This window comes from Perna viridis, chromosome 5 (assembly GCF_037379345.1).
Source record: "Perna viridis isolate PV_CMFRI_1.1 ecotype Kerala chromosome 5, ASM3737934v1, whole genome shotgun sequence".
Taxonomy (NCBI): Eukaryota; Metazoa; Mollusca; class Bivalvia; order Mytilida; family Mytilidae; genus Perna; species Perna viridis.
Window position 1 is genome coordinate 33,836,039 of NC_142449.1, and position 27,374 is coordinate 33,863,412.

General features: G+C 31.7%; 1 protein-coding gene across 18 annotated transcripts in view; it reads left to right on the plus strand.

The window, feature by feature from the left end:
* The window catches only part of LOC148617176 (F-actin-uncapping protein LRRC16A-like), a 70,326-nt gene that overhangs the window by 17,804 nt on the left and 25,148 nt on the right, over nt 1–27,374 (plus strand). For 14 of the 18 annotated variants that reach the window (XM_088584618.1, XM_088584613.1, XM_088584614.1 and 11 more), the window contains 25 exons: nt 654–713; nt 3,335–3,465; nt 4,005–4,173; nt 5,141–5,214; nt 5,700–5,775; nt 6,307–6,395; nt 7,156–7,250; nt 8,094–8,281; nt 9,019–9,096; nt 9,931–10,115; nt 11,010–11,161; nt 12,286–12,385; nt 13,209–13,263; nt 13,854–13,957; nt 14,693–14,830; nt 15,273–15,366; nt 16,004–16,099; nt 16,964–17,095; nt 17,998–18,114; nt 18,883–18,945; nt 19,860–19,969; nt 21,679–21,766; nt 22,477–22,644; nt 24,434–24,454; nt 26,348–26,417. In XM_088584618.1, the coding sequence (XP_088440744.1) occupies nt 654–713; nt 3,335–3,465; nt 4,005–4,173; nt 5,141–5,214; nt 5,700–5,775; nt 6,307–6,395; nt 7,156–7,250; nt 8,094–8,281; nt 9,019–9,096; nt 9,931–10,115; nt 11,010–11,161; nt 12,286–12,385; nt 13,209–13,263; nt 13,854–13,957; nt 14,693–14,830; nt 15,273–15,366; nt 16,004–16,099; nt 16,964–17,095; nt 17,998–18,114; nt 18,883–18,945; nt 19,860–19,969; nt 21,679–21,766; nt 22,477–22,644; nt 24,434–24,454; nt 26,348–26,417 (2,653 nt within the window). The remainder of the gene's footprint in view (nt 1–653; nt 714–3,334; nt 3,466–4,004; nt 4,174–5,140; nt 5,215–5,699; nt 5,776–6,306; nt 6,396–7,155; nt 7,251–8,093; nt 8,282–9,018; nt 9,097–9,930; nt 10,116–11,009; nt 11,162–12,285; nt 12,386–13,208; nt 13,264–13,853; nt 13,958–14,692; nt 14,831–15,272; nt 15,367–16,003; nt 16,100–16,963; nt 17,096–17,997; nt 18,115–18,882; nt 18,946–19,859; nt 19,970–21,678; nt 21,767–22,476; nt 22,645–24,433; nt 24,455–26,347; nt 26,418–27,374) is intronic. The other 4 variants (XM_088584620.1, XM_088584615.1, XM_088584617.1 and 1 more) reach the window with 1 other exon arrangement.

Consider the following 27,374-nt stretch of genomic DNA (forward strand, 5'->3'; position numbering starts at 1 on the left):
TCATAAGTGCCTTTTGTGTCACTCATGTTGTGAATGAAAAAAAAATATTTCCGATTTATCTTCACGTTATGTCCTAACTAACGTAGTGTTGATTAGAAAATGCTTCAAGCAATTCCTCCATGAATTATAAATAGAAAATTAATAGAAAAAAAAAACACAGCAACAGTTTTTAGATTTGGCTTATCTCCTTATTCTTGCTCGCTTTACACTCTAGGTTTGCTGTTGTGCAATCCCCATGTACCATATAGGTGTGTTTCTATTGGAGAATTTTTATGCACTTATAATATAATCCTTTGTAAAATTTACAAAACTGTTTTGTAAACCTCCTCTTTCAGAACTTAAGTTGAGATGACACTGTTGACTATAATTCATAATTTTCTTCACAGGTTTAGCGAATTGAATTGAAAGTGACATAACGTTGTAATAAAGACCATATATATATATATATCATGCCTGCGAAATGATAGACGAAATCAAACTCTAAACATATGTAAAGATGTATTTTGACTCTCTTTAATTCTCAGCTGTACAGGAAACTCTTAGATTTAGATTTATTTTCTACTTCTGTAATACAACTCTGTGTTTATCTTATGCTTATTTCATACCAAATATCATACCAGGCTTACATAGGGAAGTTTCTTTTCTTATTACAGCAAGAAAACAATATCTGTTACCTTGACATACAAAGTATAGAAAGCCAACAACAAAATAAGGTAAGTTTTGTTCTAGACTCGGTAAGGAAGTGGTGCGAGATCTAATATTGTATGCGTTGATAGACAGGAAGTGTATAATTAGAAGTTCCTTTAGAGAAGTGTGTTTATGTTGTACAGTGAAAACCAGGCAATCAGTTTCATAAAGAATCTTAAATTGATATTTTCCTCAAATCCTCCCTCAACTTAAATTAAGACCTGTCAAATCACTTGAAATTGAAGATTTTAGGAAAACTGAAGGATTTGAGCAAAATCTTAATTTGAGATTGTTTTTTAATGAAACCGACGCCAGACCCCTTTTCGACTGAATGGAATGTTTGGTTTATACAGGTTCGAAATACATTGAAATTGACACTTAAAGGATAAAAAAGTGTCTGGTTTAGACAGGCATGGTTTCATTTGGTTTAGACCGGTTTCGCTGTATTTTTAAATGTCATCATGAAAGGATTATTTAAATGCATTGATATTTGTTATTCTGATGAAAGGAATAACTTTTTGAATGAAGGACACCTTTTAGTTGCATTGAATATTAATTAATATAAATGTGTGGATGTAGGAACATGTCAATCATTGACATATATATTATTTTGAAATTTCTTTAAAAAGAATTCATAAAGCGTGATTGTTTGTATAAATAGAAAATCGTGATTGTTTGTATAAATAGAAAATCATGAAAAATATGTTAGAAGGTGGTGGATTTCCTTACAATGGATCTTGATATTTTAAGTGTATCCCAAATTTTGCTTTGTTAATGCTACCTTTTCTATTTAATGATGTAAACAAACCCTGCATAGCAATTTAGATATTGCAGTACTTAAATTCTACTTGAATTTAATCTTTAAAGAGACTTCATTAGCAGGAACAAAATTTTTCATTGTTACCATTTAAGAAAGTGCGATTCCTGTACAATTTGACTTTTGATCTGCCCTTCCCTTTGTAATGGGAGAGAAGATTTGACTCACAAAATTATACTTCCACCATAGAAGATTGAACCCTAGACCACGTGGTGACAAGTCGGAGACAAACTGAATTGGCTAAAGGATTAATTCTTAAGCCAAGTTAATTAACTGGTGATTTAAATCTAATTACCTACAGGCCTTTAACTGGCCCGATATATATTCTATAACTCCTATAAAATCAATATCTTTTTGGCAATGCCCTATAATTCCCATATTCTTGTGTTTAAAATAGCCCTTTTCCCTATGTTATCCCTATGAAATGAAATTAATTGGTTGAAAAAAGTTGTAATTTTCTCCTCGATTGAATAGTAAAATCTATTTTTCTTCATGTATATACATGTATGACCTGTTTGTTTATTTTACAAATTAAAAACAATTGTAGTATTTTTTTTTCTCAGAATCTGATTTCTTATTTCACTCAAGTCTTTGTGATGGACTACAACAACATGGTACCAAGACAGCTTTGGCAGTTTGCAGATCTGTTTGAAGACTTCTAGATGTTCCAAAGCTGCCTTGGTTTCCCAGTTGGTGTAGTACAGTCATTTTCAAGACATGATTTAAATGTGTATGCTTGATATGATGTCATTTGGTAAGAGATTTCATTAAAATGATGTAAACATGATGAATATGTATGTATTTTGGCTCACCTGGCCATAGGCCAAGTCAGCTATTCCCATCATTTGGCGTCTGTCGTCATCGTTCATCGTCATTAACAATTTTTTGAAACTCATAAGGATCATAAGGAAGAAAACATTTACTCTTCTTGTTCTCATACAGGCAAGAAACACATGTATGACACTTAATAAGTACATTTTTATCTCGTATGCAGGTAGAACTATGAGGCTATTGTGGTAAACAAAAAGAATATTATGAGATAACAGAATGTTTCCTATCATTGTTATAATACATTGAATATGATTGGTCTAAAACAATGAATTTTATTATCTGAAACAAGGGGATAATTGATATAAACAATGAATTCAGTTGATCTGAAACGAAGAGCATTATTGTTCTGAACAGTGAATGTTACTGATTTAAAACAATGATCCTTAAAAGGCTTTTAGACACTAGCCATTGTAAAACATTGATAAACATATGACCAATGTCATATATATATATGATAGTTTTATTTCCAATTTCTTAGGTAAGTTTTACTAAATTTTACTGGCGTCACAACATAGTTTTGCTCCATAATGGCTACGGTGCAACACACTGGTTGTGTTTATTTGAAAATATGCAGAAACTAATCTTATAAGAATCAAAATAAATCACAGGACTCCATTTTATCATTGTTTTACTTTTGTTACTTTGTATGTATTATTTTGTTTGATTTATGTTCTTTGTTGTGTTTGTTTGTTTTCCATGACTGGTCTTTGTCCCTGGATTACATTCTTTTGATTTCCTTTAGAATTTTACCATGGGCTTGCTTTTTATGTGGATATTTAATCCCTCCCTATTGCTCAGGATAAAATAATACGATAAATGTGGCCAGCCCATGGTTAAACAATGATAAAATATAGTTTTCGTGATTTATTTGTCAAATATAATTGATCTGAAACTAGGAAAATACTCAATCAGACATGATATACTTTACGATAAACTGTTCAGTATTAATCTGGTTCAATGTTTTTTATCTTGTAACATGAAGTTTATATTTTTTTGCAGCTGATAGTAACCACCAATGATGGAAAAAGCTACTCTTTTATTACCTTGGAAACAGAAACAGATGAAATTAATCACATGATCACTCATATTGGTACATCAGTCAAACAGATCTTCCCATCATTCCCTTTAGTGTAAGTCATGTGACTTAACCATCTTCACCAGAAGTACCATTTTGATAATAGTGTTCCCTGCAACTTTTGGAAAAGGGCAGGATAGTCCTGGTAAAACAAGTCACTTTAGCATGTTAGAGGCTAATTTTAAGGCATATCATGTGCAAGTATTTTTTCAGTGAAAATGACAGAAAAAGGCTGAGAGGGTTAAAAGAACCTATTAAAAAAGGAAGGGTCACCTACCCCTTCCCAAAATTTTTGAAGGGAACACTTGATAATATTAGTGTAATTATAAAGAAGTTGATATTTGATTGACCTTATTCTCTCATTTTAGCTAATAGGGCTAAGAAAGATTGGGGCTTGTGGAATTTTGGTTTGTTAGTCTATAATCAGAAGTTTTTTTTCAAGTGTCATGCAGGTTTTCTTTGTGACTCAAGAGATCTTAGAGTGAAATGCTGAATACATCTGCATTAGTGTCACATCAACATATTTTCCCTCTTTAAGTAAATTGTTAAATTTTACAACACACATCCACTATATTGTTTTCTTTCCTTTTTTAGACGATTAATAAAGAAAATAGACGTGACACCCCCAGAGAGGTTAAAAATGATGAATGATATGATAAAAACAATTGAAACCAAGGAGCATGGACCTTGTGGCAACTTTGCTATGATGTATGCCTGTATGTGTGACTACTTCAATCAGCCTTACAGAGAAGAAGTTGCCTGGGTATGTTATGTGAACAACGAAGTTGCGAAGAGTATAAAGTTTATAACCCGTCCGTCTGTCAGTCCGTCCATCAGTCCATCATCAGTTTTCCGTACTTTTTTTCTAAACGCTTGCAGAAGTTCACCATGATGTGTTACAGGTCATGTTTATGTTTCATTGCACTACGATGATATTTACTTTCAATTAACTAAAATTCAAAGAAATCGCAGTCTGGAGTTTGAAACTACCATTCTGAGTGACAGAATTTAGTTCGAAGATAAAGGTCTAAAGCCTTAAAGACACTCATATTTCTTTTTCTTCTACATGTATTTCTCTTACAAACAAATTTACTTGAGTATCCAACATAGGGACGCATGGGGTATGTGAGCACGCTCACTAAGGTTCTTTAATTATATTAACATGTACATTGAAATAAAAGTAAATGAGCAACCAGAAAAAAAACAAAAAACAAAAAACAAAAAAACTTTCAGGTATTGATTAGGTGCACTGGTAGGGTATGAATTTTTTTTCTAGAAACAAATTTGTTATGAAGAAAATCTCATTTTTTTCTTTTGAAATTTAGTTGAATTATTACTTATATTTTCCTAATTACATAGAAACTGGATTACAATTCAAAGGATAACAACAGATGAAAAATATTACCATCATTGTGTTCTCCTCATGAATATGAAATAGCAAAATGCCTACTAGTACAGCTATCAGTTAATCAGGCTGTCTGGAAATTATGGCACAGTTTTCATAGCATATTCTCATCACTGCCGAAACAAATTTCAGAAATATAGTGGCACAGTGCTAAATTTAAAGTTCTGCAAACTACAGAGCAGTGGGGAAATTTTTATCATAGTGATACCCATGCTTTAAATTTTCATAGCATTGATCAGTCTGTGTTGTTCTTAATATTTCATATTGTGAGGAATTTTTGATAGCATGTTTTTCATTGTGTTTATATTTTTAAATCCATTTTTAGGATGTAGACACTCTATACTTATCACAAGACTGTAAAGTTTTGACTCTTAAAGATTTTGATCATCTGAGCCAAAGGTATGTACTTAATTGCGGAAGGTAAAAAGCTGTTAGAATGGTTGAATGGTGAGGTCCAGAGACTGGTGTAATTTTTTTTCCCACAATATACTATAATTATGGAAATAATGCTACTTAAATAAGCAATTCAATTTTTCATAAGTATGTGAAAGGAACTCACATTGTACCCCTCAGCTTTTTTAAGTAGGGATATAAATATCATATGTATTACTAGGCCAATACAATCATTGAATACTGTAAATTTACTGACTTTCACCATTTTCATGTTGGACAGAAAACCAGGAGAAACAGTACCCACGAAATTGATTTTTAACACTATACATGTATAAAGCTATTATTTTTTGAAACCGTAAAAATTGATAACCGCAAATATTTTGACTTGACTAAATCCTAGGAAATTAATAAGTTAACAGTATTCAACAAACTGACAAAGTTTTGTAACCAACTACTAGTCTAATGCTAATAACAACCGTGATTTATTTCAGAGATTTAGCTCCCATCGTTTCTGCTTTAGAACATAATACATGGTTCACTGGTTTGGATATCAGTGGTGTTAAAACAGTAAGTACATGTAAATCATATTTATCTCCCTTCATTACATTTAGTGCTTATTTTTTTTGTAATAACAAAGAATAATGGGAAAATTATGGAATCATGCATTGAAAATAATTTTATAAGCAGGTAGAACTACTCTGTAAAACTCTTGGGATGATATAACTGTTATTGGCAATTTTTTTCTTTTGAAACTTCATTTACTATCGAGGTTTTTTATGTCCAAGTATCCACTGAATTTACGTTGAATCTGTTTTCAAAATTCACAAACACATGGCTAGTTGTTAAAGATGGAAACGGTGTTTAGTAAAGTCCATTGAAACCATTATGGGATCTGACTGACTCAAACCTGTTTTTTGCCTACTGACTAAAGACTGAAATGATGTGAAGTAAAACCAAAAGATCTCACTATAACATCTTGCTGACACAAACCTTTACAAAGACATAAAAATGACTTGAATTTTATAACATTGCCCTATTATGTATGTTCTTAAAAAGTCAAATTTAGTCATCAGCAATTGGTCTTCCTTTTTTTTGTAGTCAAATGAAATAATGCAAGAAGTTTTGAAAGTGATGCAGAAAAATTGTTTAATAGAAGATGTCAACCTTAGTAATTGTCAAATGTCAGCGTAAGTAGAAATAGGATTTATATTACAGTGAAATCTGTCTAAACTGAACCCTGAAAAATCAGAAAACCTGTCTAAACTGAACCCTGAATAATCAGAAAACCTGTCTGAATGAAACCCTGAATAATCTGAAAAACCTGTCTAAACTGAACCCTGAATAATCAGAAAACCTGTCTGAATCAAACCCTGAAAAATTTGAAAAAATGTCTTAACAGACACTTTGAAGTTTTATATCAATTTAAATGTATTCTGAACCTTGATAAACCAAACACCCTTCTAGACCAAACTGATTTTAAAGTCCAAAAATGTGATTCCATCATTTTGCAATATATAATAAGATACTGCACCAAGAATGCTAAAAACATTCAAATTTGCAAATTTAAATAATTGCAATAAAAATCCAATCACATTTTTTACAATATTAAAGACATTGCATTTATTTCTGAATTTACAGTATAGGATTTAGTTCCTATTCTATAATCTATGATAATATCAAAAATGAAAGTAACCATTATTCTGTTTATTGATAATCTAATAATTGCATTTTTGATCATCTTAAGGAATTTTTAGCAAAACATCTATTTGTGCAACTACAAACTGTTGGTGTGTGATGTCATTTTTATTCAAAACTCTAAAGAAGGTCTCATGATGTCACAACCACTCTTGGAATATCTTGTCATGTACGATAGATATACATCTGTCATCAAGATAAAAGAAAAAAATGAACAGGTTGCTGATAAATCAATTTATTTGTCAATTTTAGAGAGTTTCTAACCAGACTAGGTGTGGCAGTTCTTTCCAACTCAGGAAGTCAGTTATCAAAGATTGATTTGTCAAAAAATTGTGTTGATGACAAAGGTATGCTAACCAACCATCTGTTCTTGCAGTATATAGACAGTTACTAACTTGATAAAGACTTGTATACAATTTCAACTCAAACCCTTGAAAATGCTCACCACAATCTGTAATTTTCCTGTAGTTCTAACCTTTATTGTATATTGGTTTTATATCAAGTCTGTGCTCTGTTATTGTTTAATTCTTTTTTTAAGTTATGTAGTAACTCAAAGGTCCCCCATGGTCAAAGTCAATTGATGGATCTAATTTACAAAAGGTAGTTCTGCAAATTTCAAACACTAATCAGTTCTTAGTGTTCCTTCCAGACCCCCCTAAACACCCCCTTAACTTTTTAACATGGAAAATAACAATTTATAATGAGAATTGATATGATTGGATATGTGAAAGAAACAACAAACCCATTAGGTTGAAATAGGATGAAAAATGTCAGGTCAAGGCCACACATGGGTCTTGATTGAGGAGAAAACCCTCACACCATAGGGTTGGTCCCTCACACCATAGGGTTGGTTATTAAAATTACTATAATGTATGGAAAGACGTTGAATTATGAAGAAATCCAATAGATCTGTTGCATCACACACATTTTGTACATATTTTTGACATACTGTGTAAGTACTACTGTTCGTGGAGTACCAATTTTCATGGTTTTCGTTGGTAGGTCAAACTGAAATTTGGTTAGCAACAAAAAGGAAATTTCCATTGATGTGTATAATAAAAACCTAAAAACCACGAAATTCAAGAATCCACGAACGTGTGTTTTTTCCTCAATCCACGAAAGTTGGTACCCACGAATAAAAGTATATGGCTTACAACTCTTTAAATCTTTGTTGACTTTCTGTTTTACAGCAATGGTATCATTCATTGGTTCACTAAAAAACCTGTCTCGAGGAGTTACACACCTAAACATCAGCTCGACACGGCTTGGCAAAGGATTTAGAGATGTGTTTAAAATATTGTCTGAAAATGAGGCAATATTTGGTGGTATACAAGTCCTGAATGTATCAGATAATAGTCCCAAAGAAGAGGATTTAGCAGTAAATATTTTAGTTTCATTTTGATAGTGTTAAATTTTTACATAATCATGACTTACCTGCTGGTTGTGTTTGAAGGGTTCAGACTTACATATTTGTACAAATATGTTTAAGTACATAACTTTGTAAGAATCGGGCAAAATGGAGATAAACATGAAACATGCATATAAAAAACCCACTGATTTGAAAATATACATTAATTGAAGAAGGTCTTGAGTCAGAGGTTATCTGCTCTGAAAGGATCATTTGCCGTGCATTTCAGTGAAAATGATAATATTAATGTTTTCTTTATTCCTTGTTTATGATGGTACAAAAAGTCAAATTACACTGTCAAAGTGGTGGGTTATGAATTATTTCATACAATGTTTCACCAACTGCCTGATTCTTACAGAGACTGACACTTAGTTAACTGTATGAAGTAGATGGATAAAAGTACTCTGAAGTACAAAGAATATTCTATTTTTTACATTTTTTTGTTTTTGTTTATTTGTCATTGTTGTTAGTATGGTTTCAGTATCTACATAGAAGCCCTATATCCTTCTGTATACATAATGAACTTTGTTGAATATTTTCAGCATTATATTCTTTATTCAAAACCTAGCTTAAAAGGAGGGATTCAGCTTAATTAAAAATAAAAAAAAAATGGCAATGACACAATTTTAGTACTCAGCTATAAAAAGTCTATGCTGTTTTATGTCATTGTTTCTGATAAATTTACATAATTGATGTGTGTTTTACAGAATATGTATACATTCTTGGCTAAACTGAATGGCATCACACACTTAGATATGTCAGGCATTGACTGTGCCTTAGATGGGGTAAGTGAAGTTTAAGTAAAATACTGTAAGCTAATTTATTTTTATAAGATACTTGTTATACACTGACTCAACGAGTGGTTGGTATATTGGAATCACCTTGTCTATCCATCAAAATTATTTCGGCTCTCAATGGATGGATTGATTTCAAGTTTGGCTTCATATTGATGGGGGCATATGTTTTGAAAAATTTTGGTTGCTCACTGACACCAACTTCCTGTTTCCTTGGTCAATGTTGACTATATGGAATGATAGAGAAAATCTCTGCCCCCAATGGATGGAAGGATTACAGTAAACCTTTTTTCTGATCTGATATTTCATGATGCAACTCAGTGGTTGATTTCACAGAATGTGGTATGGGTACATCTAGTCATTATTTATAACATCATGATAGACTTGAAAATAGCATTGTTATGTCATTACTTACAACTGCTAAACACTACTTGTGAAATTCTGTACTAAATTTTGAGAGTGACATTCCAAAAGATTTGTGAAATGCATGCAATACTTACAATTTAAAAGATTTTTTTTTTCACCTTACAGATTTATAATTATTGTAGAAAAATGAATTTATGGAATCTAATATTGTGATCAAATTTGAAACTACCTTTCTGTAGCTTTTCCATTTCATTTTGGTTATTTTATGTTCTTTGTTTGTGTGTGTTTTCCATGTCCTGTCTTTGTCCTTGTATTACATTCTTTTGATTTCTGTTAGAATATTGGTTCCCTTGATTACTCTTTGCACTGACAACACTGTTGTAATTGAATGTATAGAAGATTTTCCCGTTTACTTTTTGAACTAATGCGATAACCTATTATTTTTTTTCTGAATTTCAGTTAGTCGCCCCCTTACAAAGAGGCTGTACTAGTGTCACACATTTACTACTGTCAAGAAATGTTTACACACACCAGAAAAAGAAGGAAGTGACAGTTCAGCCATCTTGGAAACAGTTTTTTGCTAGTGCCTGTACTTTAGAAGTTTTAGATTTGTCTTACTGTAAAATACCACCTGAGGCTCTGAAGTAAGTTCAATATAATAATTAATATTTAATATTTGTAGCTGTATTTCCTATTTGATCCCCCCAAAAAATCACAGTCCTTAAGTAATATCATGTCATTGTCTGCCCTTATCAGTATTGGTGTTGTCTTCAGAGTGGTTATTGTTTTTTGGCATTCCATTTTAAGACAACAGCTTGAGTAAAAGTTGATGGTTCTCTTTGAAATTTCACCACATTGTGCCATACCACAAAACAAAACTAGGGTTGAATTATATTGAATTATTATTGCTGATAATAGTGTCTGAACTGTGTTTATGGTTTTCTTCTCATTGGGATTTTGTCCACTTTTGTCACCTTTTGAAGAACTGCTAGTAGGTATTTTATTTTAGTAAATACTACTCAACGTTCACAAATCAATTATCATTTTAACAAATCTAACAAATTGAAACATATTCGGGTCCAAAACTGCATAACATAACACAAAATTTTGGAAAATTTTACCTTCCTGTTATCCTCTATTCATCTAAAAGCCATTTACCATATTTTCAAAACATAGCACTTCCAATATCTATCAAAAAACTACAAAAACTGAGGAGCTGATTTTCACAGTATTAACAGCTAGGCCGCAATAATGGAACTTCGACTACTTAATTTTTAGTAAAAATCTTTTACTGTGTCAAAGATAATTCACAATCCTAATTCAGAGCTGTATCAAGTTTTAATGTTGTGCCCACACAAATATTCAGGGTTTGACCTTAGAGGTAGTTACAAGCTGCACCTTGTAAAGCATTTTATCATTGATACATTAGAAAAAAACTTCTGCTATGCCTGTCCTTTGAGTGATGTTTTATTGTATAGCCATTGTGTTCATATTTTAATGAAGCTCAGTTTGTTGTACTTATGTTTTTATTTTTCCAGAGAGCTGTTATTAGGAATATCTAGTAATGTCCATCTCAAGAATTTAGAGCTGAATATATCTGGAAATGACTTTGGTGTGACTGGCTCACTAAATATTGAAAGCACCATAGCAGATATCAACAATATAGCAAGTCTGGACATCAGCAACAATAGTTAGTAATCTAGTTTTTTTTCTGAACTCCAAAATATATCCACTCTGAATATTTGTGTAGTCATAAATGCAAAATGTCTTAAAGATATTTTTCAGCTGGTCTTCAAATCATTGAAAAGAACTGAAAATACATGCATAGATTTGTGTAATAACTACATTATTATATGGTGTTTTTGAATTAGATATTGAAAATACTATTGCTTATTTAAGTAGCAGTTTTTATAAAAAGCAGTCAGGAGGTGATTCGTGCATGTTAAAAACCCCCCAAATTCAGTTTTATTTCTTGTTCAGAAACAGGAACTGATCACATAACAAATCTTAGTTTTTCATTTTGTTGTTGTGCTTTTAGATAAAAATTATATAGATTGTACATGAAATTGGCATTTTGTAAGAGTTATTGTTCTTCATTTGGTTTGATTTGGTTGATGTTAGCAGAAGATAAATATATGGTTTTCTAAAAAGTGCAGATCTGAATACAGGAATGATTATTGTTATGTGAATGTATAGCATATGTAGACTGAAAAATCATCGTTTGTTAGTTGGGTTTTCTACACCATGAATCACTTTACCACTGGGAGTGTCTGAATTTTATATGGACTGGTACTTAATTAGATATAATAACCAGTCAAATCTGAGACTTGTTTATCTATTCAAGCCTTGTCAAAATTAAAAAAAAAATAATGTGGTATTAGTAAGATTGGCTTAAATTGAGATTTACATTTATTTATATACTTGAGCTTGGGATCGAGCTAAATTTTATATTATTCCTTAACCTTGCATTTACTGCAGTACTGTTTGTATGGCAAATTGCTGGTGGTTAAACAATTCAGAGGTGTTTACTGTACAAAATGTAGGTTCTATGAATTTTGGTTGAAAATTATGCCCTATGGATTGTGAATCTCCCCATATTACCCATGCTACAGTCACACAAGTACCCATGTTGAAGTCACGCAAAGTTGCTTATTTTACAGATAATTTGTTTGGAATAGGGCCAGAAGTATGGATTGCCTTGAAGAAGTGCAAACAGATCTGAAAAATATAAACTAACTGTTGTAATCATAATGAAAGATAAAGAGTATTTTATTTGCTATTTCTTAAAAACAAAATTTACTTTTTTTTTTACAGATTTAGAGCAAGGCATGGCTACCCTGTTGTCATGGATAAAGACCAATAAAACTTTAAAACATTTGTCTATTGGTAGAAACTTTGAAAATCTAAAACAAAAGTAAGATTTAATGTTACCTTCTAGTTTCAACTGGAATATGACAGTCTGGACAGCATATTACCTTACATTTATTTCTATGGTTTTGAACGTAGTCAACCTCTAAACAGCAGCAGATGTTTGTTTCTTATCTTACTATTGGCTGCAGAATGGCATTTCAAAATTATTGTACTGTATTAAAATCAGGTGTGGTTTATTACTTTAAGAATCAGATAACATTGTATAAAATCATTTAGTTTTTCCTGACACTTCAAAATTCTTGAAATTTCCAGGAGAGCAGAGTGAGTTTTGAATGTCAAATGCTGTTTGAGTTTGGAACATGATTGAAATTAATTCTGACCTGTCTGTAATCATTTAGTGGTATATATTTGTCTTGAGTTCTGGCTCTGCTGCTTTGAAACTAAAACAAAATTACTTAAATCTGAGATATTCATTACTTCTATGGTTACTCCAGTCATATACTTGGGATTTTATTATGTCTCAAAGGTTTTAATAATTTTTAAATTTGTTTTTGGCACCAGGGCCTTGGATCTTGGATCATTGATAAAAAAAACTGTCTCACAGGGAAGTGTGAATCTTTTATGACTGCTTGTCTGTCATTTGTGTAGTGGCGAAATACAATTTTATTTGCTGTTACTTCCATGATTTAGCACCATACAAATAGACATCCTGTGTTAGAATCATATGAAGCACGATCCTATCAATTGCTACAAATTTTCTTCTCCAAAATTGCTGATTGTACTGAAATGGGGGGGGGGGTATCTTTAGTGGGCATTGGCTCACAAATATATTATTAAATATGACCTTTAACCGTTATTGTTTACAGACAGTTACCAAATGTACTAGATGGCCTTGTACAGCTGATTCAGGATGAAGATTGTGTAAGTATATCAAACTTGTAATCATTTAACATGAAGTCAAACTATGATATTTACAGTATTATTTGATATTCTTGTACAGTTATAGTACATGTATTAGGATTAGATAAACAAATGGAGTTTTACAATCGTCTATGGTTTGGTAGTGTTTTTGAAAATATAAAGCAGAGATATGGGAAAGTGTCCATAAGATGACAATGGCTCCAATCGCAAATGTCTGCAGGGAAGATTTATTTTCTGCTTTTTAGCGCAATTCCACTAATTGAAATCCGAATTTTACTGTTATGATCCTTTTTTTTTTTTACTATTTATTTCTAATTTTACCAATTTCCGCTTTGTTTGACGTCCTTGTAAAATCGTCCCTGTGTCTATGTTGTGAAATGAATAGCACATTATTTTCAGCACTTCTGCATTTTGGAAATTTCAGACATGATTTTCTTCTGCCTTTAAATGGAATCCCTGTTTTTTTCAGATCTGGAATTTTTTATTTACCGTTCCGTTTTTTAAGTTGCTAATCTTATGGTATTAACATGTCAAATATCCACAGTAACATGACAAAATGTATTAAGTTATTTTTTTTTTCTTTTTTACAGGGTCTAGAATCTTTATCATTAGCAGACTCTAAACTGAACAAACATTTATCTGTAGTCATTAATGCAATGGGAAGTAATTTATCATTAACAGAATTAGATATAAGGTATGGTAACATTACAACAAATATGGCTTGTAAGTCTTGTTGGTGATTTTTTTTTATCCAGAATTTCTACCTTTGAAAACAGCCAAATCTGAAAACCAAGGCCATAAAAAATATCCTAGGTTCTCAGGCCACTTTTTTTGAAAAATTGATGAGGGAGGGAGGTGTTTTTTTTTTTATAGTTTTTTTGCTTTTGTATGTAGTGGAGTAGGTGTACATTACCTTTCTGTCAAGCACTGGCATGATTATGACTAGGAGTGGATAATAGAGGAACAGATCCAGATGGGATGTGACCAATTTCCGAACTTTGTCAGATTTTGAAAATCATAAAAATTGTCGACCCAGCAGGCTATTTAAGGATGCGGTTGTGCCTAAGAACTTAGGATATTTTTTTCATGGCCTAACTTGTATTTAATTTGCTATTATTGCTTACAAAAAAAAATAATCTTGGAATAGTTATCAAAATGTTATGTTATTTCCAAACTTATTATAATGTAAAAATAGTTATGTGTCATATTTATATTTTTCATCATTAGGTGTTTAGAAATGTTTTATGTACTTCAGAATTTATCGTTTGGTGTTTTTTAATTGATTTTCACATTTCACGAAATTACGAAAATCTTTTAAAATTTATACTGAAATACAGAGCACAGGGAAAAATTTAAAATTAAATAGGCCTAGGTTTTTTTCTCTAAGAAAATACTTTAATTTGAAGTTAATTTGTTAAATATTTTTCAGTGGGAACCAGATGGGTGATTTTGGTGCTAGGATGCTCAGTAAAGCTTTACAGATAAATAATAAGCTTAAGACTATATATCTAGACAAGAATGGAATAACTGCTCCTGGCTTTACAGATATTGCTGATGCTTTAGAAAAGTTAGTATGAATAGGAGAGAGTAAATTGTCAGAACATGATAACACAGCAAACTTTGTCTGAAGTCATGACCATCTGTTTAATATTATCAAAATTTACATTTTGTTGAGATAGTAGCCATAGTTTGGTTAAGGACATAGAAAGCTGTCAGATGGAAGAACCAAATGTTTTGTATTGTTTTGAAGGCAAACAACAGTTAAACAATAAACAATGAAGTCAAAACCCAAATAAAATAAAGCTTCATGGGAAAATCTCTACAGACAGAAAAAAAATAAAAAGAGAAAGAGTAGAACCATAAAAATAAACAAAATTAAAAACAAAGAAAAAGAGAAAAATAGCCCTTCTTTCCACAAAACAAAAATGCAGTTTTTGGTTAGACATTCAGTTTTGAAGATTTTATTTCAATGAATTAGAAATTTTGTTTATTTCCTTGTTTTTTTATAGAAATTTTTCCCTGAAGAAGCTGCCTGCACCAGTAGCTGACCTGGTCCTAGCGCAACAAAAAAATCCTGACAAAACTGAGGCTGCCATACAGAGGGTAGGGATTTATACATTCTTGTATTTTAATGGATATCAGTCCAAAATTAGGAATTATTGAAGTCTATAATATATTCAATAAGAGTAAAAGTATTCTGTATGAAGTACTGTACTTCTGAAGTAATACAGTGAAACCTATCTAAACTGAACCCTTAATAATCCAAAAACCTGTCTAAACTGAACCCTGAATAATATGAAAACCTGTCTAAACTGAACCCTTAATAATCTAAAAACCTGTCTAAACCAAACACTGAATAATCCATAAAGCTGTCTAAACCAAACCCTGAGTAATTTGAAAACCTTTCTAAACCAAACCCTGAATAATCCAAAAACCTGTCTAAACCAAACCCTGAGTAATCCAAAAAACCTGTCTAAACTGGACCATGAATAATCCATAAACCTGTCTAAACCAAACCCTGAATAAACTGAAAACTGTCTAAACCAAACCCTGAATAATCCAAAAACCTGTCTAAACCAGATATTTCTTGAAGTCTCTTTGTATCAATTTCAGTGTATTGTAACTTGGGTAAACTGAACTTTCTAAACTGAATAACCTTAAAGTCCGAAAGGGATTTGGTTTAGACAGGTATCATTGTATTATGATCCCTTACTTACCTGTCGATATATATTTTTTGTAGATCGAAGCCTTTTTACAGAGAAACCATAGTCCCCAGAAATACCTTGTGAACAGGGATTATAAGATACAGGGCTGTATCCTCAGCTCTACACAGCAGGTAAAGCATAAAGCAGTAATGTTAGTGATAGTGACAAAATAATTTACATATACAGGCGACGTTACTTCATATAATTTTTACTTAAGTTGAGCTACTAAAATTTGTGACAGAGTTAACATGAAATGTATGTGAGTTTGAAAGAGTAATCAAGGGAACCAAGGTTATAGCGGTAATCAAAAGAAAGTAATCTAGGGACAAAGACCAGACACGGAAAACAGATATACACAACAAAGAACATAAAGTAACTAAAATCATAGATACAAAGTAACAAAAGCAAATGAGCAACTCTGACTCCACTAGAAACTGGGAGCATGGACCAGGTGCTCTGGTAGGGTGCACCTGGTCCATGCTCCTATTTGTGTGAAGTGAATTTCAAATGAAAAGCACATTAATTTCACGTAAAAATTTGTGTTAATTTTATATAAGTTCAGTTCTCATGACTTTTAAATAAAGCTCAGTTCACCTGAATTTTTACATGAAGATGATTTTCCTGTGACATTCCCTGACCTGTCAACTCCATTCTAGGACTATTATGACCTGTACAGACCTTTATAAAAATACCAGTTTTTGAGCAGTAAAATACCCAAAGCCCAATGAGGAATGAAAATTTAGACCAAAGATTTATGATTGTGATAGAACAAATACACATTTATTTATAGCTTCTATGTAGGAGAAAGAGCGACAAAATATTTGGAAAGAGCTCGTTTAAGGTGTCTTAGTGGAATAGCATGACTACCTGCAGTCATCACATTAAATGTCTGGCTAAATGTGTCAGAATAGTATAAAGCAGATAAACAAAAATGCGTAAATATCTTCCATAGGTTGTTAAACAGCAATCAATCAATCAGTTTGTATATATTGTAGATGGTAGATCGATTGGTTGTACAGGTACAAGACACAGTCAATGCCTTGCAGTTTACACCCTCTGCTGATGAATATAAAGAGGATATAGACGTAGCCAATGGATTTGTTAAGGATGCCAATTCATCACAATTGGTAATTCAACTCTCTAATTTTATACTGTGAAAATACTTTAATTGCCATGTACCAATTTTTTATGGTTTAGGGAAAAAAAACATCACTTATTAGGTTCTTGAATTCAAGAATTAAAAAACTCTTATCAAGTTAATTTTGGAAAACATGTTGTTTTTTTTTGAAACTGAATTTCATGATTTGTCAAACCAACGAAAATAATGAAAATTGGTATTCTTCAAACAATGATGCTTTGACACTTTTCTGTAAACAGTGTGTTTCAGTGATGAATGGGGATTTGAGCATTGTTAAAACTCCATGAAAACAATATCTAATAATTCTTAAACTATGGTGTAGAGAACATTTTTTGCAGAATTTAAAATGAAAAATGAAAAAAAGTACATATTTATCTTAGGTTTAAAAAAAAATGGGGAATTAGAGGAAGACTACAACTCAAAATGCAGAGCCTTGACTTTACTACATTTATTAATATGATGCTTTTCAAAACTTGATGAAAACAAGATTTGAACAACAGACAAAAAAAAATTTTAATAATGAATTAAATGTTTAAAAAAAAAACAGCATAGCATCACAAGACAATATTTTGAACATGTCCATTTTCAGTTGTTGCCCCAATTACAAGACATAGCTATGGTGTAGAGAACATTTTTTGCAGAATTTAAAATGAAAAATGAAAAAAAGTACATATTTATCTTAGGTTTAAAAAAAAATGGGGAATTAGAGGAAGACTACAACTCAAAATGCAGAGCCTTGACTTTACTACATTTATTAATATGATGCTTTTCAAAACTTGATGAAAACAAGATTTGAACAACAGACAAAAAAAAATTTTAATAATGAATTAAATGTTTAAAAAAAAACAGCATAGCATCACAAGACAATATTTTGAACATGTCCATTTTCAGTTGTTGCCCCATTTACAAGACATAGCTGATAAATCTGTTGAAGATGATAGCCCTGTAGCTAAACGTCTGAAAGAACTATCATCTGAACTTAGGAAAGTCCTTGATGAACAAATTAAAGTAAGTATTTTTTCATTGCTAATGATACCCCCACTTGCAAAGTGGGTGGTTTATGGTGATGAGGGTGTCCGTCCTTCCTCCGTTGCACCGGGGGACCCAACTCTTATCCATTACTATTCCTATTCCACTAAATGGAATTAAATGAAACTTTCACAGAATCTTTATAACTTGTTCCCATTGTGCACCTCTTATTTTAGATTTTGATTTAAATCAATATGAAGGTGGAAAGGTGCATGTTCTCAAATAGGGAATTGAGGTATATCAAGTTAGTGAGCATTGCTAACAAATTTATAGTTTTAAATGAGGTCAAGGTTTTATTATGTATGATAAGAGTAATGAATAAGTGAACAATAGCCGCATTTAAAAGGTAGGAAGGAACTACATACAAATAAAATATAAATAAATATATATATTTAATTTGAGCCCCTTCACCACATATATTTTTTTTTGTTTTTGTTTTTTTTTCTTGTGTTATGTATGAACCTAGGGGAGTTATTTCAATTCAGGATGATGTGAACTTCTTTACCTCATAATGAATCATCTTCATGATGTCAAAGTGACAGAGAAGGCAAGCAATGATAAGACCTTATTGCTGTATATGATTTCACAATTATGTTGGTTGTAAATTTTTCGCAATAATTTGTCTTTGCCTACTAATGCATTGTGAAATAAACTTTGTAATTTTTTAGCCTACATTGGCCACACGTTATTCTCTTATTTCATCTCAGTTGTTGTATTTGATAAATGATTTATTGATATTAATTTCAGAAAACAGTTGAAGGCATGTTGGAATGTACAACTAAACAGTTTACAGCCATTACACAGGATAAGGTATGTTATGCATATGATAAGGTATGTCATGCAGAGGATAAGGTATGTTAGGTACAGAATAAGGTATGTCATACACAGGATATGGTATGCCATGTACAGAGTAAGGTATGCCAGGCATAGGATAAGGTATGTCATGCACAGGATAAAATATGTCATACACAGGAAAAGGTATGTCATACACAGGATAAGGTATGTTATGCACAGGATAAGGTATGTCATACACAGGATAAGGTATGACAGGCACAGGATAAGGTATGTCAGGTACAGGGTAAGTTATGTCATACACAAGATAAAGTATTTTGGGTACAGGATAGAGTATTTTAGGCACAGGATATGGTATGTCATACACAGGATAAGGTATGTCAGGCTCAGGATAAGATGTCTTACATAGGATAAGGTATGTCATGCAAAGGATAATGTATGTCATGCACAGGGTAAAGTATGTCATACACAGGATAAGGTATGTCAGGCTCAGGATAAGGTATGACAAAAGTATTACTGTTTCAACAAAATTACATAAAAACAACAATTCTGTATTTCCAATTCACAGAAATTTTAATTTTCAATGAAGAAATAAGTTTAAGGTTTAAAGGTTTGGACTGTCTGTTTTAACAAAAAAAAATTGGATAATAATACAGACACTTGAACTTCATTGAGTTCATAAATGTAGAAATCAGATTTTTGTCATTTTTTTTTGGAGGGGGGGTTCAATAAGTAAAGAGAATTTCTGCATCAGTGGATTGTGCTGATGTGAAATATCTGTTCAACAATAATTGTGCATGCTCAGTGAAAAACAGTGATAAAAGGTTATCCTTTTGTTTCCTCAACCCAATCTCACTTGTTCATCTCACTTCAAGTGATTTGATGGATTGATGGATGTGTTTATTTCTGTAAACTGAATTTTTCTATTTCAGGAGTTCACCTCAGATTTGACCTCAGGGTGTTATAAGAAGAGTGCCTTACCTGATGATTTTGCTTCACATTCTCTTGCTGTTATAGAAATGGATATATTTAATAAACTTAGGTAATAAATAAATATCTGTGACTTTAATACCCTCACATTCTTTAGCTGTTACTATATATAGAAATTGATAAACAATGAAACCTGTCCACATTGAACCTCTCCTAGGCTAATGGATTTATTCATTTTAGGAAGGTCTCTAGTTTAAACATGTTCAAAATTTGTTGCAACTGATATGAAGGGACTTAACGCATTAGACCTAGGGTAAGGGAAATAACTCTTTGAAATCAGTGATATGTTTGTATCATATTCAATTTCACCAAAGCCTTTCAAGCTTTCCTTTGAAGCTGAATGAAATCAGTCCAAGTTACTTTGATGCTTACATGAGATTGATGTAAAATACTGAATACAAACATTCCAATGATTTGTAAGAGATGTGTCCTTTACCTTATGTCTACCTCCTTAAGAAGATGCTTTGGTTAGCTGATTTAAACAGGTTTTGGGTTAGGCAGGTTTTACTGTATTAAACAAGTATTGGTATAACTAGAAATACATTTCAAATTCTGCAAGTTCAGAAATAATTACAATATTTTTCATTGTGCATATTGAAAACTGTAACTGTATGAAATTTTGCAATGTACTTATTTTTGCTATTTTTCCAGTGGACTGAAAAGTGCGAAAAAAATAGTACCCATGAAATCACTCATAATTTTTTAAACCACAATAATTGAACTTGTGAAATTCAGCAACCACAAAAATTCAAAATATTAACAGTATTACAAATGTACTGGTAAGCCCAACCTTTAGGAAGACTGATATTAACAGTATAACAAATATACTGGTAAGCCCAACCCTTAGGAAGATTGTCTTTTCTAAACAATATTTAGTTTGGGAGAGGGGAACCGTTATTGTCTAGTTTGTACTCCTGCAAAACAGCTTATAGAATGATGAATGTCAGGTGGGTGGGTAAAATATTTTCTTTACATTTTTCTCAGCAACTATAAACCACAGCCACTAGATATTTGGTATGCAACTTCAGTATGGGGTCCCTTATAATAGGATGCGATTTCAGGTCTATCATACTTCCTGTTTACCCACTTTGTGTATTGTTCAGCATTTACCTGGTTATTTCTGTCTTTGACCTATTAAGTGTAAGTGTTTGTAAGAATCAGGCAAAATTGGAAAAAAATCAGAAACATGTTTGTCAAAACCCACCGATCTGACAATATGATTTCACTCAAGGATGCTTTCTTTATTTGAAAAGCTTATTATTTGATCTCTGTATCAATCGATTTGCTCAGATAGTTTTCAATAGAATCTTAGAAAAATGAGTTTTATGACAGAGTTATCTGCTTTTGAAATGTTCATTTTCAGTGCATTTCAATGAAATTGTAACTCAATGGTCCAGCATGATATGGAAATCTTGTCTGTTTTCCTTGATTCTTATAGCACAAATAGTCAAATTACACTATCAATATGATGGTTTTTTTTAACACCATGTTTCACCTACTGCCTGCTTCTTACAGAGACTGACACTTAATGGTTCACACAGTTCAAATTTTGTAGAAGTCAGACGAACATTCTTCTGTTCTTTTACCTCGTGTTTTAAATGAATGCATGTTTACTGGATATTACAAAACTTTAGAATTTGTATAAATAGAATGGATTCTACCAAACCCTAGTTTTATTCAGTGGAGATAATCTGATTGTAAGTATCAATGATAAAAATATTTACAACGAAAATCAAATAAGTTTTAATGCTTTTTTTCCAGTGAATTAAATCTAGCTGTAGCAGCCCATATATCTGACAGAGCTGTAGATGCTGTAATAGAAAACTTGTCATCAAGTCATAAAAAATTGGTAATTATAATATACTATGTATATACTAGTCATTATCTGTGGTTAATGATAGAAAAATTCGGCGCCTGTTTACTGAGGACTATTAAAAGCAGGGGTAACACTAATTAGCCATCACTCACAGATTTCTTGTTTATTTAGTCCAATTTTAGAGTTGATAATAAGAGCCAGACTTGCACATTCTTAAAAACCTCCTTGAGTATAAAAGGTTATAGGTTCCAGTCCAAGTTATACCAAAAACATTTAAATTGGATGTCACTGCTTTGCTGCGAAGTATGTGACATATTGGAGGTAGATTAAGGAGGTAGACCTAAGGTAAGGCACACAACTCTTACAAATCATTGGAACCTTTGTATTAAGCATTTTATATCAATCTCATGTAAACATCAAAGTTCATTCTGTTTCAAATGAAAGCTTGATAGGCTTTGGTGAAATTGAATATGATACGAACATATAAAGATTTTAAGAGTTGTTTCCCTTACTCTAAGTCTACCTCCTTAAGAACTGAGGTCAGATTTAGAGTAATGTCCATGTGGGATGACATGCTTATCTTTAGTTAATAGCTTCTGTGAGCAAGCAAATGAAATATATTACTCAGTGTATTGGACTAGTGCAAAGCTGGGTGTTTTCGATAAATTAAACTTTCTCGGTCTGAAGTGCATGCAATTACCACAATTAATCAATCATTCTTAAAAACAACTTCTATATTTTAGACAAACCATCTAAATATGGAGAAAAGTAAAGCAGGCAGACAGAGTAAAGTTGTTAAAGAAGCCGAACCACATAAAAGTGAGACGGAGAAAGTGGATCGACCAAAGACGGGAAGTGTGGAGGATTTGGCATCTAATCATTCCTCAGATAGTACTCATAGTTCTCCCATGGTAAGTGTTTGCAAGACATGAACTAATTATAGGGGTTGTAATCTGTGAAATATGACTTGTTAAAGCTGAATCTATAAAGTTCCTTGTGTTTTAAACTGTAGGAAATATCTATTTGATACAATAATGGCTATCGACCTGTTTAGAAAAAGTTTCAGTTAGAATTTTTCATCAGATATTTAATACAATAATGGCCACTGGCCTGTTTAGAAATAGTTTCAGTTAGAATTTTTCATCTGATATTTAATACAATAATGACCACTGGCCTGTTAAGAAAAATTTCAATTAGAATTTTTCATCTGATATTTAATACAATAATGGCCACTGGCCTGTTTAGAAAAAGTTTCAGTTAGAATTTTTCATCTGATATTTAATACAATAATGGCCACTGGCCTGTTTAGAAAAAGTTTCAGTTAGAATTTTTCATCTGATATTTAATACAATAATGGCCACTGGCCTGTTAAGAAAAAATTTCAATTAGAATTTTTCATACTATACCAGGAAAAAAAAACTTTCATGTATCTAAGAGTCTGATTTGACCATATTTGTCAGTTAAAAAAAAATCATAATTTAATGGGTAAATTTTTCATCAAGGTAATAATCTCCCTTTTGATAGCCAATATTTTGCTTCGGTTAATATTTTGACCTTAAATGACCTAATTGATTAATTTCAGTTAATACTAATTGTACAGCTGAATTTACTGAAATGTGGATACTTCAGTTTTGATCAGACCGGTGTATTTTACAGTCAAAGCATTCATTAATACTTTAATAGTAAACACACTAGGTTTCTAATAGCAAACACACTAGGTTTCTAATAGCAAACACACTAGGTTTTCTAATAGCAAACACACTAGGATTTCTTTTTCAGGTTGTTTTTATTGTTATTTATGATAGTTGTTGTAATTATACATATGTGACTTAGATAGTTTTATTTTTATTTTATTACATACACTGGTCTGATCAAAACTGAAGTATCCACATTTCAGTAAATTCAACTGTACAATTAGTATTAACTGAAATTAATCAATTAGGTCATTTCAGGCCAAAAATATTAATCGAAACAAAATATTGGCTATTAAAAGGGAGATCATTACCTTGATGAAAAATTTACCCATCTAATAATGATTTTTTTTAACTGACAAATATTGTCAAATCACTCACATAATTTGTCTACTATTAAAATTACAAAAACAATGACATTCTTCATAAATTTTACCCAAAGGACTCTTTGTTGTGTTTCCCAACACCTTTTCCAATACGTCATAAGAAGGTATATTTGTGGGATTTTCAACGCATGTTTGCGCTTAGTGAAACCTGTCTAAACCAAAACTCTTTAAAACCAAAGAAATTGTTCTGTTTAGGAAGGTGGTAGGTTTATACAGGTCCAAAATGTATTGGAATAGATGTGAAGGGATTTTAGAAGAAATCTGATCTGAACAGGTCATCTGAGGGTTTGGTTTTGGCAGGTTTTACTGTAGCATTGCATATATGTGTGAAACAATATCAGTAATGAAAATATAGTTACATGTATTGGAATACAGCATTTTCTTGAGCTATCAACTCCGGTTATTCTGTAATTTTGAATTTTTTGCTATGTAATCAATAAAAATTCTCCAATATACTGCCCCCCCCCCCCCCAAAATTTTATTGGACCATGATTGTGTTGTCTTAACCAAAAAAAACCAAAAAAACCCAAAAACAAAAAAAAAACAAAAATAAAGAATACACAGAAAATAATAAGTAATCTCGCATAATTATAGAACCATACTAAACATGTTTTACATGACAGCCATCGAAACAACAAAAAGAAGTAAGTTCCATTTCACGCTTTACCAAAACAAATCTTGCTGATGTAACGGGATACATTGAATGATGTCATTAATCAGCAATTTCTTTCTTATGTTGCTGCCTGTGTATTTCTCCAATTACTTTTACAAACTTTCATTATTGTCTTTTTTTTTAACAAACTTCATTCACTGTGTACAAAAAATGTGGTTGAGTTGATTTTTCTTTTTCACTATTTATATCATTGTGTTGCTATAAATGAATTTCTGCTATGTTTTAATAGACTTGAGCTGTATATGTTCAACTTGGTATTAATTCTGAGCACACCTTTTATTTTCATACAATCTCCTGTGATAATTTGATGTCTTGTTTATGTCTTAGCCTATGGCATGAGTTATTGAACTTGATTTTTTATTTTTCAATGCTGTTGTCTGATCTGTCTTTTTATACACCTATTTACAATGATTGCAAATCTTTTACAGTGAATACAATGATGTTTTTCAGGGAATAGAATTGGTCTTTCCTTTAATGCAAGACAATTACCTGATGACTTTCCTTGGGTAGTTACATGAAAATAAACAGTAAAAAAAGAGATTTAAGTACCATTCTGTGTAAGAATCAGGCAATGGTTGGCACATCATTTTCCCCAATTTAGCCATTTTTGCCAAAATATATTCAGTACATCTAGAAAGCAACTAAAAATCTATATATGTTTATCCTGAAGCATCTGTGACGTAGATATTTTTGACTGCTTTTATAGGGAAAGAGTTTTTCAGTAGTGCATTTCAACTAAATTTGACCTATCTATATCTTAAAAAGGCAAATTTAACAAACACTTTACTGGTTTTTCTGGTGGTTATCAGGTATAATTAATTGGTTAATGCTATAAAATCTCTGCGTATTTTTCCTTCATGTGCTACACCTTATAATATATACATTTTGCCCGATTCTTAGATGGAGCAGTACTTAAACAATCTATCATATTTCATGTGTATTTAAAACCATGTCTGATTGTAAGTTTAAATTTCATTCTCAATTGTCAAGTTAACAACTTAAGCCAGTTCATCAGGTAATTGTCATTCAAGTAAGGGTAGACTTACTCCATCCCATGAACATCATCATTGTTTTTGCTATAACTTGATTGACTAGCATGGAAATATAGTAATAAAACCTTCTCTAAGGAGATTTCTATCATTACAAGTTTTGGTATATTTCTTTTTACATTGTGGCATGATGTAGTTGTACACTGTGCTTCTGTTTTTTATTTATCAGTTAGCAAGTATTCATTTTTGCATCCCCTGTTTTCAGTTTTGTTTGCTGTTAATATTTTGTCCCTGGAATAGAGTGTAATTTTTTTTGCAATTTATAAATTTAGCTTACTAGCAAGAATGAAATATAGTTGTGCTCAAAAGTGATCAAAATTGGCAATTTAAAAGACCATTTTGGGTTTGAAACGGCCTTTTACATGTATCATACTGATCTTATTTATCCAGAAAGTGGGTCAGCATGCTAAGATCTAGATCTAAATACACAACATTGATCTGACACGGGTCATTTCATACTAGGTCGCTAAGGGGCAGCCTTATCTCTTGTATTTTCCTTTTAACAATGGCATTTACTGGTTTAAAATGAGGAAAAAACAGTTCAAGTAATAAAATCAATTATCAAATGTGTTTAACACAAAATATTGACCCAACCAATTTATTAATTTGTAAATGAAAATTTTCACAGGAAGAACAATGAACTTGGATTATACAAATAAGAAAAAAACATTAAAAGAACTTAAAAAGAATACCTTTACATTTTTATTGCTGGAGCAAAAATGCTTCCTGAGTATTTGTTTTAACATCTCCAATTTGCTATTTATGATACATTCGTGCCATCTGAACTAATATAATGTCCATATTGTAAATTACAGGGTACACCAAACATTGCCAACAAGAGGGAAACGGTGAAGGCTAGAAGGAATCGCCCACCTACTGTCATAGGTAAGAAATCAGTTCGTTTCTTACATATATGGAGTAGTATGTGGGTCATGAATTCAGTCTCTCCTGCTAGAAATATCTAAATAGATCAAGGCAGATGTTACATACACAATCCACTGCACTTTTTACTTCTCACTTGTGTGGATTAAGCTCTGTATTCCTTTTATATCTTTTTTCATTCTTCCTTCTTGGAAATAAAGTGAGATCTTGCTTAGAGTTTTTTCTCATTAACATTAGTTTTCGTTTATTAAGCTTTTCATATCAGTCACTTTGTCAATCATATGAAAGTAGAAACTTTAACATTTATTGTTTTCTTTTAAAAATAACCCCAAGAGTTTTCTATCTGGGAATAGATGTTGTCTTCTCTTGATTTAATGACCCTTACCTGTTGAAATTCCCAAGTACTTAAGTGGATAATTAAGAAGGAGATTCAAACTTTCTATCATTTCGTAGGTATTTTAGTCTAGGACTGATGGAAGGTTTTAATCTCATTGTCAACAGTCCCGTTAACTACCAAAGAAAGCTCATCAGGTGATAGTCAAATTATCAAGGGAAGACCAACACTGTCCTGTAAAGTTAACTTTTTTACTGGCTGTAAAGTATCTTTGTTTCTGTTAATTGGAGATAGACAAAAATATCAAAAGAAATTTTAATGTATAGAACAACTGTAAATTTTATCATAGGTACAAAATACAGCACATACATTGATGATGTTCAGAGGATAGAGTTGGTCATCCTGTAATTTAATGACAATTACCTGATTAACCTCGTAGGACAAGGAGATAATTGAATTTTCTGTCTGACAAACTCAAACTGCTGATAGAAAGTTTTATCTCTTTCTCAGTTGTGCAGTTAACTTCTAGGCAATTCATGAGGGAAGGGTAATTTAATCAAGAGAAAACAAAGTCTATTCCGTGAACATCATCAGTGTATGAGCTGTAAAAAATTGCCAAGATATAT